Raw genomic sequence first — 15,627 nt, 5'->3', positions numbered from 1 at the left:
CCTCCTGTAAACCTTTTGTACCTTGTACCTGTTTTGGGTGCATTGCTCGTAAAACCTTGTTTCCCAATCTTGTATCTTTTCTTGGGTGTCAGTAATTCTATGAAGTGCCATTTTATGGCTTGATCAAAAGCCGAATGAATTTTTATCATGGTTTCACAAGTTAGTTAATGACTGGTCTAAGGTGCGATTCGTTAGAATGAAACGCATTTGTTCCTGCTATTGCATACCACATAAGGAAAAATAAATCCTTGATCATCAATCTTAAATCATTCTCAGAACAAAACCGACGATAAAAAGAATCGAAGCTTCACCAGACGGACGTTTCTCATTGAAATTTCATTTCAGACGTCGTCGTTACATAGACAGATGTATACAGCTTTGCGGTACTATGACAATCTTTCAGACAGACTCAAGAACGGATTTGAAATGACACGGGAAAAGGCCAGAGGAAATATTAAAAAGAAAACAAAAGAAAGTGCTTAATCCATAGTAGTAGAAATCAGAGGCCGCCAGTGGATGCTGCCAACCCTTTCAAACCTTCAGCTGGAAAGACAACTTTAGGGTCATCAACTACACAGCTTTTTAATGAACACATCATCAACAACATAAACTTGTAATCGATGAAGGCCGCAACAGACACAGAATGCTTCTTCTGCAGCTAAAGTTTGGATACAAGGGTAAACTGTTCACCAACCCCTCACAGTTTGCTTTCACAGTATGGAACACGAGCAGACAATCTTCCGAGATGAATCTTCAATCTTCTTTTCTGTTCAGACAAAGCATTATGATTATTATACGATGCAGCTTTCAACAACCACAATCTTGAATGAAATTGATACGGCAAGAAACTCATGGGTGCCATTAAAATTGACTTGATTAATATCCACACGATCGTAACCTAGTCAGTCCTAGTTGATGAATTTGGGACCTAATCTTTTTTGCATAAACAAACCTCTCCAGGTGAGTCTTGTGTTTTGATAGACTGACCAAAACTAAGGGATAGAGTTATCTAAAATATTGGAGAGATGCATAAAAATAGAAGAGCAATTTGTTAATTAAACGTAAAAAAGGAAGCATCTTGGGGTTGGTTATTTGACCTCAGTTTCTGTTCCAATTCATATCTTCCGTATTTAAGAATAGACTACTCTAACACGGTTTGTAATATTCTTCCCCATGATTAAAGGAAGTAAGCATACCTGGATAACCAAATCATTCTACAAGCATAAAACCTCGGCATATGGCAGTTGCCTCAAATGTGAGTTCAATTCAATACTTAATTATAAATCCAATCTAATTCGATTACGCCTTTGTGCACTTTTTATCAAAATTCTTGTTACTTACAAAAAAAGAAGTCAGTACTTAAGAACTTATTCACTCCCAGAATCAAGTTCAAACTTCACACACTAGTATCAAGCTAAATTCAAAGCCAATGGAAAGGGGAAAAAACAGTCTTTATTTGGAACTAAAACATTCATAAATTTAATTCCTGATGGAAATCACCTGTTTTAGTCTTTGCCAAAGAAGGCTGTACGACAACGTGCATTATAACAACACCCCCGCCATTATCAGCAAAAGGCATTCTACACTGACCGACGGACTTGTTGTTTTCCAAGATTTTGCCGGAAGTAATCAGTTTCACTTCATTCGCTGCCTTTGGCATGATTGTTTTACCTACGAATAATAAGAGAAGTCAAAACATGATCCTGGATGAAAGAAATTCTGCGGAGTCCCCTGATTCAATCTACCTTTTATCATACCTCTGAAACATTGAATTTCAGACAAAAAACAAAGAATTAACGGAAGGAACATTGGTCCAGAAAGAGTGATCAAAATTTCAAATGCTTCGGAAAATCCAAGGAAATGAAAATGTCTAAATTATCTAAATTCCCCGATCCCTGTTAACCTGTTTAAGGTTCAGTTGCACAAAACACATACCAATAAAAATCAAACGTAGCCAAACGACACAACATAACCAAAAATATGATGCCCAATATGCAGCTTCAAACGCATGTTATGAATTTCCGCCATTTTTTAGCAAAATTGGGTTCCTCTTCGACGTTCAAAATGCTCATCGACAAAAATTTGATAAATCGATGAGAAAAAATCCAATGAAAAGGAAAAAAACCTGGAAAATTTCTATGCTTGCTGAATTTATAAGAGGGGAAAAAGGTAAATACAATCAAAGGTTAAGAGAAACCTAATTCTGAGCAATATCTTATACAGGTGGGTCTCGGTGAGCAGAGCTGACCAACCTTTGGGCCAATCGGAGACAACCCTTTGCTTAAGCATATCGACGGTGGAGGCAGAAGAGTACCGAAACGGGCCCATATCGGTGCCATCGTACAGCCTGAACTTTATGTCCACCAAGTCCTCCTCCGGCATCTATGGTAGGTGGGGGGACAAGTTTGACTTATCCCTAAAGCTCCTCCGACCGATCGCTTCCACACGTCTCCCAGCCCCGGTGCCGGAAACGGGCTTATCAAATCAAACCTCCTAAATTCGTTAGGAAAAATCCAATCAAACTTAGTTCGACCGAGAGAAAAAAAAGAAAAGCAAAACAAAAAAAGGAGCAATATACATAGGTAAAGTTCGATACGAAATTAAATAATAAATAAATCAAATGAAAAACCTTTTATATGTCTGAAGATCAGGCAGCCGATTCGGAGTTTTCTTAATTCTTCTGAACGATGCCTTTTTCCCCAATCAGGATGGCTGTTGGGTGGGCAGAAAGAAGACAATTTTCAAGAGTGTCGAGCCAAACCGAACCGAACAAAAGTTAAAACGACGCTGTTTTCATTTTCTCTCGTGGAAGCAAGCGTGTGAAAACAACAACGTCGGCTTTACTACAACGACGTTTATTTACGAAAAGAAACGACACCGTTGGCACAGCATGTTTAGATAATATATAGGTCGAGAAAACAGTCCGAGTCTCGAGATACAGGGTAATGAAGAAGAGGAAGACGAGGGAAGGAGAGGAGGGCATGGAGATCGTGTGGCAAACACCAGCCAATCCACCTGAGCCACACGATTACATCTTTCGCAACGGTAAACATACCAATTTCTTCCATTTTTCTTCTCTTTCTAAAAGGAAAAAAGAACGAACTTCTTCAGTTTGCTGAGCAATTTTCTGGCGGGGGATTTATTGTGCAGGGAGGCGCCATGTTCTACCGTACTACTTCGAGTTCATCTCTCATGTCAGCTGCTTTCAGTGACTCTCTTGAATTTCTTCATGTTTGGGTCCAATCCTAATTTTTCGAAGAATAAATATGTTTGTGTGGCGGCGCAGGTTAAGAATCGTTGGGCGGGCAAAACCATCGTCGATTTGTTCTCCGAGGAGTTCAAAGGCCGACCTTATGATTACTATGTATCTATATTTTTCTATTTCTTTTATTAGTACGTGTTTGATAATCTTAATTGCTCTTGGAAATGTGTGTGATTTTTGTCCCTCTATAGTAGAATGTTAGTGTCCTCGTTTTGTGTTGTGGGACGTATTGAGCTTTTGAATCATGTGCTCAAGTTGTTGTAGGTTGGTGCGGTCAAATGCGGACGGATACAGGTTGATGGAGAGATAGTGCCGGTTTCATACATAGTAAAACGGTCGCAAAAGATAAGCCACTTTGTGCACAGGTTTTGCTATTGTGCTTTATGCTGTCGTCCTTGTAGCGTATTCATTTTTATATCTATGAGAACAAGTTAATTTCCTTGTCGTTCCATCCTGTATTGAATTGATATTTTCTATTATGGTTCCGAATGGTATTTTGAAGTTATAGAAACTGGTAATTGATGTCACAAAGATTGCAGACATGAACCACCGGTGATGGCTTGGGATGTGTCTATTCTTCAGAAAGAACCAGATGTGCTGACTGTTTGTAAGCCAGCATCAGTACCGGTAAGACAGCAGTGATTCTTGCTGCGTGCCTCTTATTATGTGACAGTAGGAAAGTATGTGGGTCTTTTAGGTAGTCTCTATTAATCTAGAGCAATTAAGCTTGGGTACGGCTATTCATAGTAGACTGTCCTGTTTCCGGTGCGGACTTTGGGCATGACGGGATATCGGACGGGATGTGGTAGACCCCTATATGCAAATGACCCCCACACATGCTATCCTACACTCGACAGTGGCTCCACACCCAAGGACCTTCGGGATCAGTATGAGAGGCACGTTGGAGTGGATCTTCGGCCACCACGGGTGCGTCTTGTCTTGCCGATGAAGCCGGCTGGGAATGAAAAATGATTTTTTTCTTTTTTGTCTATTCTCGATGTATGCCTCCCAATCCAAGGAAAGAGGAAGTAAGCTCAACCAGCACTAGAAGGAATCCTTCTCCTCATCGAACAAGGAGAAGGCGGGTCACTTATCTATCTTACCAATAGAAGGCCGGGTTCTTGGACCAGATGAGGAGGGTTACGAGACAGCTAGGGCAGGCCAGCCGCAGCGGATCAATTCCAACAAGCCTTTCAAACTAGTACTTTTTGTAATCGACTCTATAGCTCTTTCAATAAATGCTGGTTCTTCGATCAAGTTTTTTGAATGACTTTCTAGTCAGATCGTTCCTGCATTTTGAATATGAAGTCAAGTTTTTTCAAGATCCAGCATTTGTGCCGTATTCATAATTTTGGGAAGAGATGGGAACTTATGAATTGGGGTTCAAAGCCCACTCTCCACAATTCTTTATTTACATTTTTACTCATGGAAAATATTACTTGATACTGGTTTTGAGTTCATATCTTTTGACGTTATGCTGTTATATGTGTATGTAGGTGCATCCCTGCGGCCAATATCGTAAAAACACCGTTGTTGGCATCCTTCAAGCAGAGCATGGCTTGGCACCTCTGTTTCGTATCCAAAATTAAATAGGAACCAAATATTGTATCTATGAATGAATGGTTCTAAATCTGAATCGATTCTATTTTCTAAGTCATTAAATTAGCTGATTCTTCTAGTTGAATTATTTCCTCTTCATTTCTGGTCTAGATTTGTTTTCCTTGACGTGATTGCGGTCAGCGATTCATCGATTAGATCGTCTTGTTTCAGGACTCCTTATTTTGGCCAGAAATGCTTCAAAGGCTGATCTTTTTAGGCAAGAAGTAAGCCTCATCATGCTATTTTGGCTATATATTACTTCTAGTGAGCTACAAACTAAACATCTTCTGCCTGGAAGCATAAGATTTCTATGACTTAACTGATCTTGATTAGTATCACATGATTGTCATAGAAGTTTCCATCAAGTATTCTTACATTACATGTGAGTCTTATTGTTGCATGTTCTCTTTGGCTGTTTCTTAATATCCTGAAATAGAATGTGATTATCGCAGATTGAAGCTGGGTTGGTCCAGAAACAATATATTGCGAAAGTCATTGGGGAATTTCCAGTAGATGAGGTATGCTTTAGTTTAAGCCAGTAATAGGTATTAGGTAGTGCACCTTAGATTGAGTGCAAAAGAGACACATGGTAAAGGATATTGCCATGTATTCTTGGTTTTCTTTTTCCAGGGATGTCATCACAACTCCTCCTCCCCTCCTCCCCATCTCTCTCTCTCTTTCTTGTCACTATAGAATTTTGATTTATCTTGAAAAATGTTCTTTATTGTTATGATATTTGAGTAGTTTTGGGCCTTTGGCATTGTGTTGTACAACTGTCCAAGTGGTTGTGGATTTTTGGGAGGGATTTATGCATGCCACTTGCCAGAGTACTATGTGCACCATATTCTGAAGGATGTTCTACTTAATCTTGGTCAACTTTATGGTCCTTTGTTTTGATAAGTAACTTGATGGTCATTTGTATGCCTGACAGAAGGGAAAAAAGAGAAACCTTATAATAGGCGAGATTATTTTTTGTTAGTTAATCAAAGATTATTTAAAAGCTCAAAAGACATAGCCAAGTACATAGGTAGAATACAAGAGAAATTTATAGGTGAGACATAGCATTATATGAAGCATGAGGCGAAGTTGAACACAATAATTACTGTTTGATTATAGAAATAGATACATTCAATTTATTTCTGCTTTAGTTTTGAAAGACGGGGTTCAGTGAACCCACCAACTTTTTGCTTTCAATTATACAATTATGATTCAGTGATGTTTCATTTGCAAATCTAATGATATTAGTGATGGATGTTATAACTGTTGTTCTGTGATAATCTTAAATGCTATTTTGCTCCATTTCACAATTATTATGAAAATTATTTTCAGCAAACTGTTGATGCTAACATAGATTATAATGCTCGAGAAGGAAGAAGCACGGCAGAGGTGAGTCATTTGATTCAACCCTTAGATTTAACTGTAACTCCTTGCCATGGTCCTTACTATTTACTCAATTGTCTATTAAAGGAGTTTTTAATTGAGAATATTAATGAAGCACCTCCACTGAACCCGTAAGCATCTTGGGTTTATCCAGGAAAAAGATACTAGCAGTGATACTCCTGTGAAGGGGAAGGCTGCCTGTACAAAATTTACTCGGATTAGTACAGATGGAACCACCAGCATTGTTTTGTGTGAACCAATCACGGGTCGAACTCATCAAGTAAGAAAATTTGATAGGTTTAATAGGGGGAATATTTCATTTCTGTAGCAATATTTAGGAGAGCTCACCGCTGCTTCCATGAAACAAAAAAACCCTTTTTGCTGGTTTTTGTTTTGCCTTCGTGATTTTGCTGTCAGTGTGAGTATTTGTATGCTCTGATATTTTGTTCCTCTCCCATTTTTTCATTCTCAGCTGACTGAACTTTTTTGCTGCGCTTTTCAATTTTCTTTACAAAGCCCTTTCACGTTTCATTGTTTTTGTGAATATTCCTTTTCATGCTAATGTTTTTGCTACCTAACTTTATTATTTTCTGGGCTGAATTATATCAAGTTCTAATCTCTCTCTCTCTCTCTCTCTCTCTCTCTCTCTCTTGTAGATACGTGTTCATTTACAGTATATGGGGCATCCAATAGCCAACGATATGCTTTACCTTTCCAAACATGTAACTGATAGGTCTGCTGGAGGAACAAGTGCCGATAGAGCAGCTATTGAATCACATCATTTTTTGAAGTCCAGTTTTCATGACAAGTGTCACGAAGAATGTGAAGAGAACCCTAGACATGAGTTTAGTATTGATCCTATGTGTACAAATTGCCCTTACCTGGCTCCAAAAGGGTAAGGGACTCTAAAATTTCCACACTTGTACATTCTTGTAACAAGAAATTCTCTCTGGCATGAATATTGCAATTTTCTAGTGGAATGGTGGTTGTCCATTCAGGTTAATATTGTGGATTGATTTGGCTGAGACTGCACTTACTCTCAAGATTAATAATCTATGCTTGTTTTGATAGTTTTTCACGTTGAGACCCACACTTCCAAGTGTTTCATATATATAATCTCTTTCTTTAGTATGGCTTCATAGTTTTCCCCACAGAAGGGGGGTCTGCTTTGTTTATGATTAAACTTGATTACCTTTTAAATTGCAGATACGACGCACATGAGGAGGGTTTGTGGCTACATTGTGTTAGATACTCTGGACCTGAATGGACCTATGAATGCCCATATCCAGATTGGGCATCACTTAGCTAAACATTCTACTTTGTGTTAGATACCCTGAAGATTTTGTTGCTCTCCTGTTCCCAAAGTATTTGGATAGCTTCTTAAACATGGTCACTGTTTCTTACTCCAGATTCGTTGAATACGCTGCTCGACAGCGATGAACTGTTTGCAGGCAAAGGAGAAACAAGTCCTACTTTGATTTTGTTTCATTTTTAACGAAAAGATTAGCAGATGTACTCTATAGTTTATAATGGTGGAAGAGGGTTCAACTGTATTGAGCTGCATTTAATTTTCAGTTGTATATATACTTCTAATTCAATTTGTGTGTGGGGATCCCATGTATCTGTTTTTTATAGTTATTCATGGACTTGTAATGGTTTTGGGATCTTCGTAAGGTCGAGGCGTCGAGCCCTTTTTTGTACGAAATCTGAAATATCATCCACTCTCCCTGCACCATTTCTCATTTCCTGGGGACTTCTGTTTTCAAGCCCGACAAAACAGCAGCAGTGCTGTACTTTTGGCGGCTCTTGGTTATAACCATTGTCTGTCTTGCTAATGAGAAGCGGTTGGATCCACAAAAACATCTTATATAAGTAAATTTATAAATTACTTAGCTTGATGAATTATTTTATAATATGTTTTATATCATATAAAATCGTATTAATTTGTGAATTTATTTTTACGAAATTGATTCATGAAATCTCTCTTTGCTCATTAATTTAATGAAATCTCTACCGAAAAGTTAAAAGATCTAATACAATTTGAAAAATGACACTTTTCAATCTTTTAAACATTAATTAACTTCTATAAAGTATCATGTTTCCAAAGTCCCCGGAGAATTAATTCTTAACTCAATAATGTTTGGAACAGGATAAATTGGACTATAAAACAATGAGAAATAACTTCTCAGAAAGTAGACGTATTTTGAAGGCACAAAGGAGATCAGAAGCTGCTACCTTCTGCTTGGAGGAAACGGAAGAAAGAAGCCCATAGCAGAAATGAAAATGTGATAAATTATTTGAGAGGATTGGATGATGGAGAAATAAGAAAAAAATGACTGTTTTGAGTTTGTTGAGTGTACAACACACTCAACATTATGTTTTTCTATACAAGAAAGCAACGACTTTGGTCATCATCATGAGTAGGCGTGGCAATTTGCAAAAAGCTCTCTCCAAGTTGCAGAATATGATGCAACTTCCCATTTGGTGATTTTCTGCCATTGGGCTACACAAGTTAGCTAAAAAGCTCAACTTGGATAGCCTTTTGTGAATGCTCACAGCTGGGTACTTTGAGTTTCGAAAAAGATGTTATCTGAATATAGAAAAAAGACGAAAAAGAAAAAACGGTGACTGAGTGAGGATCCATAAGTTATAAATAATTGTATTAAGCCCACAAAAAGAAACAAATGTTATCTCCATTTCATGCTATATATAATATCAATTTTTTTATTGGTAAAATAATCAGTAGGTGTGTACTGCGATATATCTCACTTTCTGTCCTATTCTTTTGGGCGGAAGTGTTAATCAGTAAGTACTGTTAAATAGAGTAGTTTATGAAGAAAAAGATCAATCTCAAAGTAAAACACACATAATGCTTACCAGTTTGGTTTTTTCTGCCCTAGCTACCAGGACTTTAGCCACTAAAACCTTGATATGGTGGAGCCATTCATATCTGATTGATCAGCCCAACTTGCAAGTGATGATTAATTTGACACTACAGACAGAATCTGTAATTCTCCACTATTGGGTTTTCTGGGAGCTGTTTTTTTTTGTTTTTTTGTTTATTTCCACCCAGAAAACAAAGAGAACATTCATTCGCTACATATGTGGAGAAATTATTTCTAAAAGGACTACCTGGTTGAGATTGTAAAGCATACAAGTGGGTTGGCTTAAAACATGAAAATGTCAAGCTACTTTTTATGTTGCTTTGGCAACTGTTATGTTTCTTTTGACCTAGCTATTGTATTGGAGTTGATGCTATGGAGGGGGAAAGGAAAGAAAGAAACATCTCAAGTGCTTTAGCAATTCAAGTATAATGCGTGAATCCAAGTATTGGCATTAGTCAACAACTTGATATATATTGCGTATGCATATACATAAATATAAAAGAGCAGAGCAGAGGCTACATTATCCAGCCGATCCTGTGGGGGAAATTTCTGCCAAGCATATACAATATTGCAAGTGAATGATAACCAGCTTGCTTTTGCGACAAAGTGATAACAGATCGGATATATATTCTATCCATATGTCAACTAGTGAAATAAAACATCATGATCTGAAAAACAAAAACTAAGATATATTAATATATAATGTTCCAATCTCGCAGACATGCAGGGCCATACATCAGATCAGGATATATATATATATATATATATATATATATATATATATATATAGATAGATAGAAGGACACGATTTATTATATATTATAAATTACAGAGAGATGTTTAGATAGAGAGACCCTTGCTTAATTTGAGGGAAGACTTGAGTACATTGATTGGACTGGAGGATCTTCGAGAGGGAGACTAGCTACGTACGTAGTACAGGAGATCTAGACACCAAATGACCAATATTAATTCCCTTGACAGCAACATGCAAATTAACCAAATCTCACATAAAAGACACAAATCAACTAGCTAGGACAGATTATTAATTAATATAAAACTACACATTCTGATGATCTTGAATGCATGCTTAAATTATTACTTTGATCGAGTCATAATTCATATTGTCTTTCTGGCTGGTTTCTTGTCATGCCTTTTCCTTCTCATCATGAATTTGATCTCCAATTGCGTAATTATCGTCAACAATATTTGAAAGCGGAACTGCAGGATTCAGTTCCGAACACACCATTGTGGTAAGCTTAACTGCATCAATGATGTGTTCAGGTACATGATGCAGCTTCGGCTCCTCCAGAATCTTGTTGGCGTTCTTGTAGACTAAGTAGAGCGCCATCTGAACAATGCCGAAGATAAAGCCCACTGTATTTGGAAGCTGTACGTCGATCGATATACAAAAAGACTAGTATTTATAAGTAACGTCGTCAATGAAAACATAGAATTAATAAAAACATGCATGCATTCACGGGTAGTACTGTACAATATTGCACTTACAGCAATGTAGTAGTCCTTGAGAAAAAGGCCATAGAAGAACCAGGTCACAGCACCTAAGGTTAGGAAGAAAGACAAAGGGAATGGCATGTACTCGACGCTCTTGGTTCTTACAACTTGTCTCTGTACGTATAAGTTCATGGTTGTATGGATATTAATTAGTCATGAGGACCGATATGAAACTAAGGTAATTAAAGATGACATTTATAAGGAACATACATATGTCAAACTCAAAGGGAACATGATTTTCTCAAAAGTAGCCATGAAATTAAACTTCTTTTACATTAACTTCTCACCATGATACAGAGAGGTGCAGCAAATACAGTAAGGTTGAATACCAGACAAATCCATCCAAGAACCAAGATACGTTTCGAGCCGTTTGCTAGGAAGAGAGTGAGGAGAAGCATCAGGCTGAACCCAGAAACATTTAACAGGAGAAGAAGCTTCACAGTCTGTATCTGCAAGTTTTAGTCCATTATTCAATTACAATTCTATATTATATGGATATATTTGCTAATCAAATAAAAAATTTGAAAACGGAGGATCGATAAGGTCTCCGGCCAGATACATACCCTCGTCTTTTTGGTTGCATAAAATATGAACAGCATGATCATGTAGATGGACTCGATTATGCAGCCAACCGAGTTTATGGTAATAAGAAGATTTGCATCCTTCTTAAGCATCGCGTAGTAGATCCACAGCTTTGAACTGAAGAGTGCAACCACATAAGGAACTGATTGAAAACCTTCACTGGATTTCTTTTTGTATATCTGATAGAATGTTGGCCTACCATAAACCCCAGAAAAGAAAAAAATAGTAACCGTGAGATGGAGAAAGAGATTAAGCAATCAGAAACAGAAAAAGATCAGCAGTAGTACTACTTACAGTGGAGAAAGGTAAACCATAAATGAAATGATGTTGCCTGCAACAATAATAAAAAATAAAAAAAAACACGTGAATTAATAAAAAAATATACATGTCAGTTAATTCCTTGATCCCCTTCCTACAACCTTATATATGTTAATATCAAATAAATCGTAGTAGGCCAGAGAGAAGTTTCGAATGTCATTACTAGCATTGGTATGTTTTCTTTTCCAGCTGATAAATTTTATACAACCATGCATACGTCATGAGAAGATACTAGCTAGCTTCAAAATTGTGTATATATAGCTGCATGTGCATTAAGTTGCATTGGGTACGAGAAAACAGTATAGAAGGTAAGGTAATTTGTTGAATAATGGCATTTATATATCATGTGTTCATCAATTCAAGATAGGAAATGGGGAGGAATAGGTTGAAGAACACTAGCTAGTAAAGGTACGTTAATTAAAGTAACTATATACTGATTATATATAGCACTTTGTGTCTGTACGTACCTAGAAGGCCAAAGGCAAAAGCCCATGACTGGTGAATGGCCATTTCTACAAACAGAAGTAAACCCTCTTCAACTAAAAACCTAAAGTCTTCGTGCTGATCTCTCTCTCTCTCGATCTCTCTAGCTAAAGCTGGGTTTTCAAGTGAACACCTTGGCTAGCTATCTCATATCTCTCAAAGGCACAGGCATAGAAGCAAAGGGCGTGAGCAATATTTATATATGGTGATCAGGAGGGAGACTCGAGTGAAAGAATAAGTCCCGTTACATGCATGCATAATATTGTCATGCGAAGCATCAAGTAACAGCTTTCGGTTCTTTATCCACATGTTTGGCGTAAAATGCTGCTCCTAACCTTATTTAGTTGGTTTTCATCGTATAAACAACCCTTCTCACCGAGTAATAACCCTACTTCCTACTATTCCTAGTACGCACACAAATACTAGGGGTCCCACCGAGGTCCTTTCTGAGGTGTCACCCACTGAATGGCTTTAAGGTTTACAACTAGGAAACTCGATACTTCCTAGCTCTTTCGCATGGTGTCGTTCGATCCGCTATATATCATCATCAAAAGTCCGATACTAGAGCTAGCGTAACATTAATATCGCTCGTTACAATGGCGAATATCCACATTTTAATCTGCATGTTGCCATCAATATCACGATCCAAGATTTCAATATAGCTAAACCCATTTTGGAAATTAACCAATTGTACAATTTACCCCATGTGATCTAGTGGATGATCACTTTTTCATGTCCATTCGATCTCATATTTTTCAGTAATTAAGATTCCAGTATCAGTTCCAAGGAAAATCATGACCTATGTCTAAAATTTTCTAAGAACTTCCATGACAAAAGATCAATAATGTATTACATATTTGGAATACACGATTATAGCCCGACGAATTAGGAGGAAAAGCAAAACGCACCACAAAATGCTCAGAGAGAGTTAAGGGAAAAAAGAAAAAGAAAAAAAGAGGTCAAAAGCCCCCACAAAACAATTAATGGATGATCGATGTATGAGATATGAAGGGAACCAGGCCACTTGCGCTCTTGAAGGGAACCAGACGGGTTTGAGATTCCTAGCTGATTCGGCCATGGTGATGAGAAACCCACTAATAAGAAGCCTTTTGATGTGTAATCGCACTTGCATGAGAGGGGCGAGCTCGATCTGCCGAATCTTTGCTCATCAGTTGGCAGAAAGGTCGAGCAATCACGGTGGATATTATTAATTAATGGGCTTACGAATGATGATATCTATATATATGTGCTAACTTGCCCAACCAAGAAACACCTTAATTATATATTATATATATATATACATGGGATCAAACATCGATATTCCCACTCCAGCTTTCCTCCTATATATAGCCTAGTACCATTCTAAATTCTAATGAGAGTGAGCAGAAAATGGCTATCTATCTATCTATATGTGTGTGTGTGAGAGAGAGAGATACAAAAATAGCTAGCTAGGAGTACACAGAAATACATGTTGTACAGTGCCTAGGATACAATTAATAGCATGGCGGCCACTTATTATTAATATCATACAGAGCAGTGCTATTTGAAATCGGCATTTAGCACAGTTCACGTAATAGAATTTGATCTGTAAAATTCAATTTTTAAAATTTATCTTTTAAGTCAAATTATGCTATATATATATATATACATGTGGTGTAAAGGTCTTTAATAGTATTTCGTATATGCACTAAGCCTAATAATCCCTTTCAAAACCACTGATTCTGATCTCTCTCTCTCTCTCTCTCTCCGCGCTTAATCGAATACAGCTAGCTACTCATGGTTTTTTTTAGGGGTGTCAAATCGTGTTAACGGGTCGTGTTTGTGTCGTGTCAAAACATGTATATTATACTATATAGGTCAACCCTAACCCGACCCGTTAAGCTTATCGTGTCAAAATCTCAAACCCTAACACGACCCAATAACATAACGGGTCGTGTCGTGTCAATCCGTTTTGACCTATTTATGTAAATGGATTGAAACAAACCCAAAATTAACCTCCTTAATCTAGTTAAGTTTAGCATAATTTTATATAAATGTTAAAATCACAATATCTATACAAAATATAAAACTAACTACAAGTCCAAAATTACAATCTAAACAATAAAAATATCTAAATTAAAATCTCAACAATTTTATTTTTTCGGTATAAGGGTATAATTGTAATTTTAACTTTCTTAACGGGTCATAACAGGTTATAACGGGTTGACCCGTTATCAACCCGTTAAGCTATCGTGTCTTAACGGGTCAACCCGTTTTGACCCGAACCCGTTAAGAGTAAACCCTAACCCGCTTTTATCGTGTCGTGTTCGTGTTGGGTTAATGGGTCGTGTGACATATTGACACCCCTAGTTTTTTTTTCTTTTTTTGGTTAGGAGAATTACAAGAATCATGGGAATCACATGCGCATGCATGCGCGGGCCGGGGATCAGATGTAATGTGTGGAGATCAATATATATATATATATATATATATATATATATATATATATTCTTGTCCATGCATCCTATTAGAGCAAGCTTCGTGAAAGAGGTTGAGGCCGGCACGTGAGGACACCTAACTATATTCAACCTATATATAGCTTAAGTGCTAAAGGATGCACTTTTGGACAAGTTATGCAATTTTACTCTCCGATGAAATTCTTTTATAGATGTAACAGTATTGATCGATCTTACAAATATTCTGTCTAATTTTTTGTTGACATTATTTTCGGATAATTTGACTAAATATTAATTAAAAGAATTAAGGCCGTACCATACTGTACCGTACCGTACCGTACCGTGTCGTATGTACTATTTAATTCAATTTAAGGAGGCCATCATGATACATAAAATAGCTAGGCAATTAACAACTATATATCATGTAACTAGCTATAGCTAGTAGTACTCCATGTACGTACAAAGGTACAAGGGGTTCGAAACCCGCCCTACAATTTCAATTACCCACATACACCTACGTCCTTGCTAGTTATATATATCTTCTTACGACATAGGCCAGAGATCAAGTGCTCTGGATCAAGATCAGTTTAATTTCCACCTTTATAATTATGTCATTAAAAGAAAAATAGATTTTTATAGCTATTTAATTGCTATAAAAATGTTATTTGTGATTAAAATAGATTTATTTTAACTGTAAATAATCATTTCGCTAGAATTAAATGACCAAATAAATAATTTTTTTGTAGTGATTCCAACATGCCCAGCAACCAAATAATAATGCAGTTTTTAATTGCTTATGACTCATAAGCAATTAAAGATACTTTAATTATTATTATTATTATTATTAAGGATACTTTACAAAAAGCATATTTTCCAACGTAGGGTTCTATGGTGTAGTGGTTAGCACTCTGGACTTTGAATCCAGCGACCTGGGTTCGACTCCCGGTAGGACCTTTTTCATTTTTACTGTTTTTATTTTTTTTGTTCGTTCTGAAATGCCTGGATCGAGTTTGACCTCTCAACAGTCCAATCTCGAATTTGAAACTAATCCTTAATATCCTCACACGTGCTAGAACTGTTTCCAATGCCAAAAAATACCACCGGACTATTTATATTATTTAATATTTATACCAATTAAGATATCCCATGGAAGGACCTGCTTCTTAAAACA

At 37.0% G+C, this 15,627-nt stretch overlaps 3 protein-coding genes and 1 non-coding gene across 5 annotated transcripts; 2 read left to right on the top strand and 2 right to left on the bottom strand.

Annotated features, from left to right (window-relative positions):
- Positions 1-231: 231 nt before the first annotated feature.
- Positions 232-2,756, bottom strand: LOC108998316 (membrane-anchored ubiquitin-fold protein 3-like). The gene is made up of 4 exons (XM_018974871.2): positions 2,630-2,756; positions 2,253-2,493; positions 1,501-1,671; positions 232-766 (listed from the first exon to the last, which is right to left on the bottom strand). Exons 2-4 carry the CDS (start codon positions 2,380-2,382, stop codon positions 711-713), a joined length of 357 nt encoding a protein of 118 aa, XP_018830416.1. The 5' UTR covers positions 2,383-2,493; positions 2,630-2,756; the 3' UTR covers positions 232-710.
- Positions 2,757-2,920: 164 nt separating this feature from the next.
- On the top strand, positions 2,921-7,905 carry LOC108998398 (RNA pseudouridine synthase 7). The gene is made up of 12 exons (XM_018974981.2): positions 2,921-3,045; positions 3,151-3,194; positions 3,287-3,364; positions 3,527-3,627; positions 3,802-3,889; positions 4,759-4,837; positions 5,003-5,085; positions 5,314-5,379; positions 6,191-6,247; positions 6,396-6,521; positions 6,898-7,136; positions 7,448-7,905. The coding sequence occupies exons 1-12, from the start codon at positions 2,946-2,948 to the stop codon at positions 7,548-7,550; spliced, it is 1,164 nt and encodes a 387-aa protein (XP_018830526.1). The 5' UTR covers positions 2,921-2,945; the 3' UTR covers positions 7,551-7,905.
- Positions 7,906-9,921: 2,016 nt separating this feature from the next.
- LOC108998489 (bidirectional sugar transporter SWEET14-like) lies at positions 9,922-12,207 on the bottom strand. 2 transcript variants are annotated; one of them, XM_018975144.2, is made up of 7 exons: positions 12,006-12,207; positions 11,515-11,551; positions 11,202-11,415; positions 10,926-11,087; positions 10,633-10,752; positions 10,226-10,513; positions 9,966-10,070 (listed from the first exon to the last, which is right to left on the bottom strand). In XM_018975144.2, exons 1-6 carry the CDS (start codon positions 12,046-12,048, stop codon positions 10,271-10,273), a joined length of 819 nt encoding a protein of 272 aa, XP_018830689.1. In that variant the 5' UTR covers positions 12,049-12,207; the 3' UTR covers positions 9,966-10,070; positions 10,226-10,270. The 2 variants fall into 2 exon arrangements, with proteins under 2 accessions (XP_018830627.1, XP_018830689.1); XM_018975082.2 differs by having other exon boundaries at positions 9,922-10,513.
- A 3,131-nt stretch (positions 12,208-15,338) lies between these two features.
- TRNAQ-UUG lies at positions 15,339-15,410 on the top strand. The gene has a single exon. It is a non-coding gene; the product is annotated as a tRNA-Gln (tRNA).
- The last annotated feature ends 217 nt before the right edge of the window (positions 15,411-15,627 follow it).

Source organism: Juglans regia, chromosome 2 (assembly GCF_001411555.2).
Source record: "Juglans regia cultivar Chandler chromosome 2, Walnut 2.0, whole genome shotgun sequence".
Lineage (NCBI taxonomy): Eukaryota > Viridiplantae > Streptophyta > Magnoliopsida > Fagales > Juglandaceae > Juglans > Juglans regia.
The sequence above is the reverse complement of the archived record's forward strand: the minus strand, read 5'-3'. Positions and strand labels throughout refer to the sequence as shown.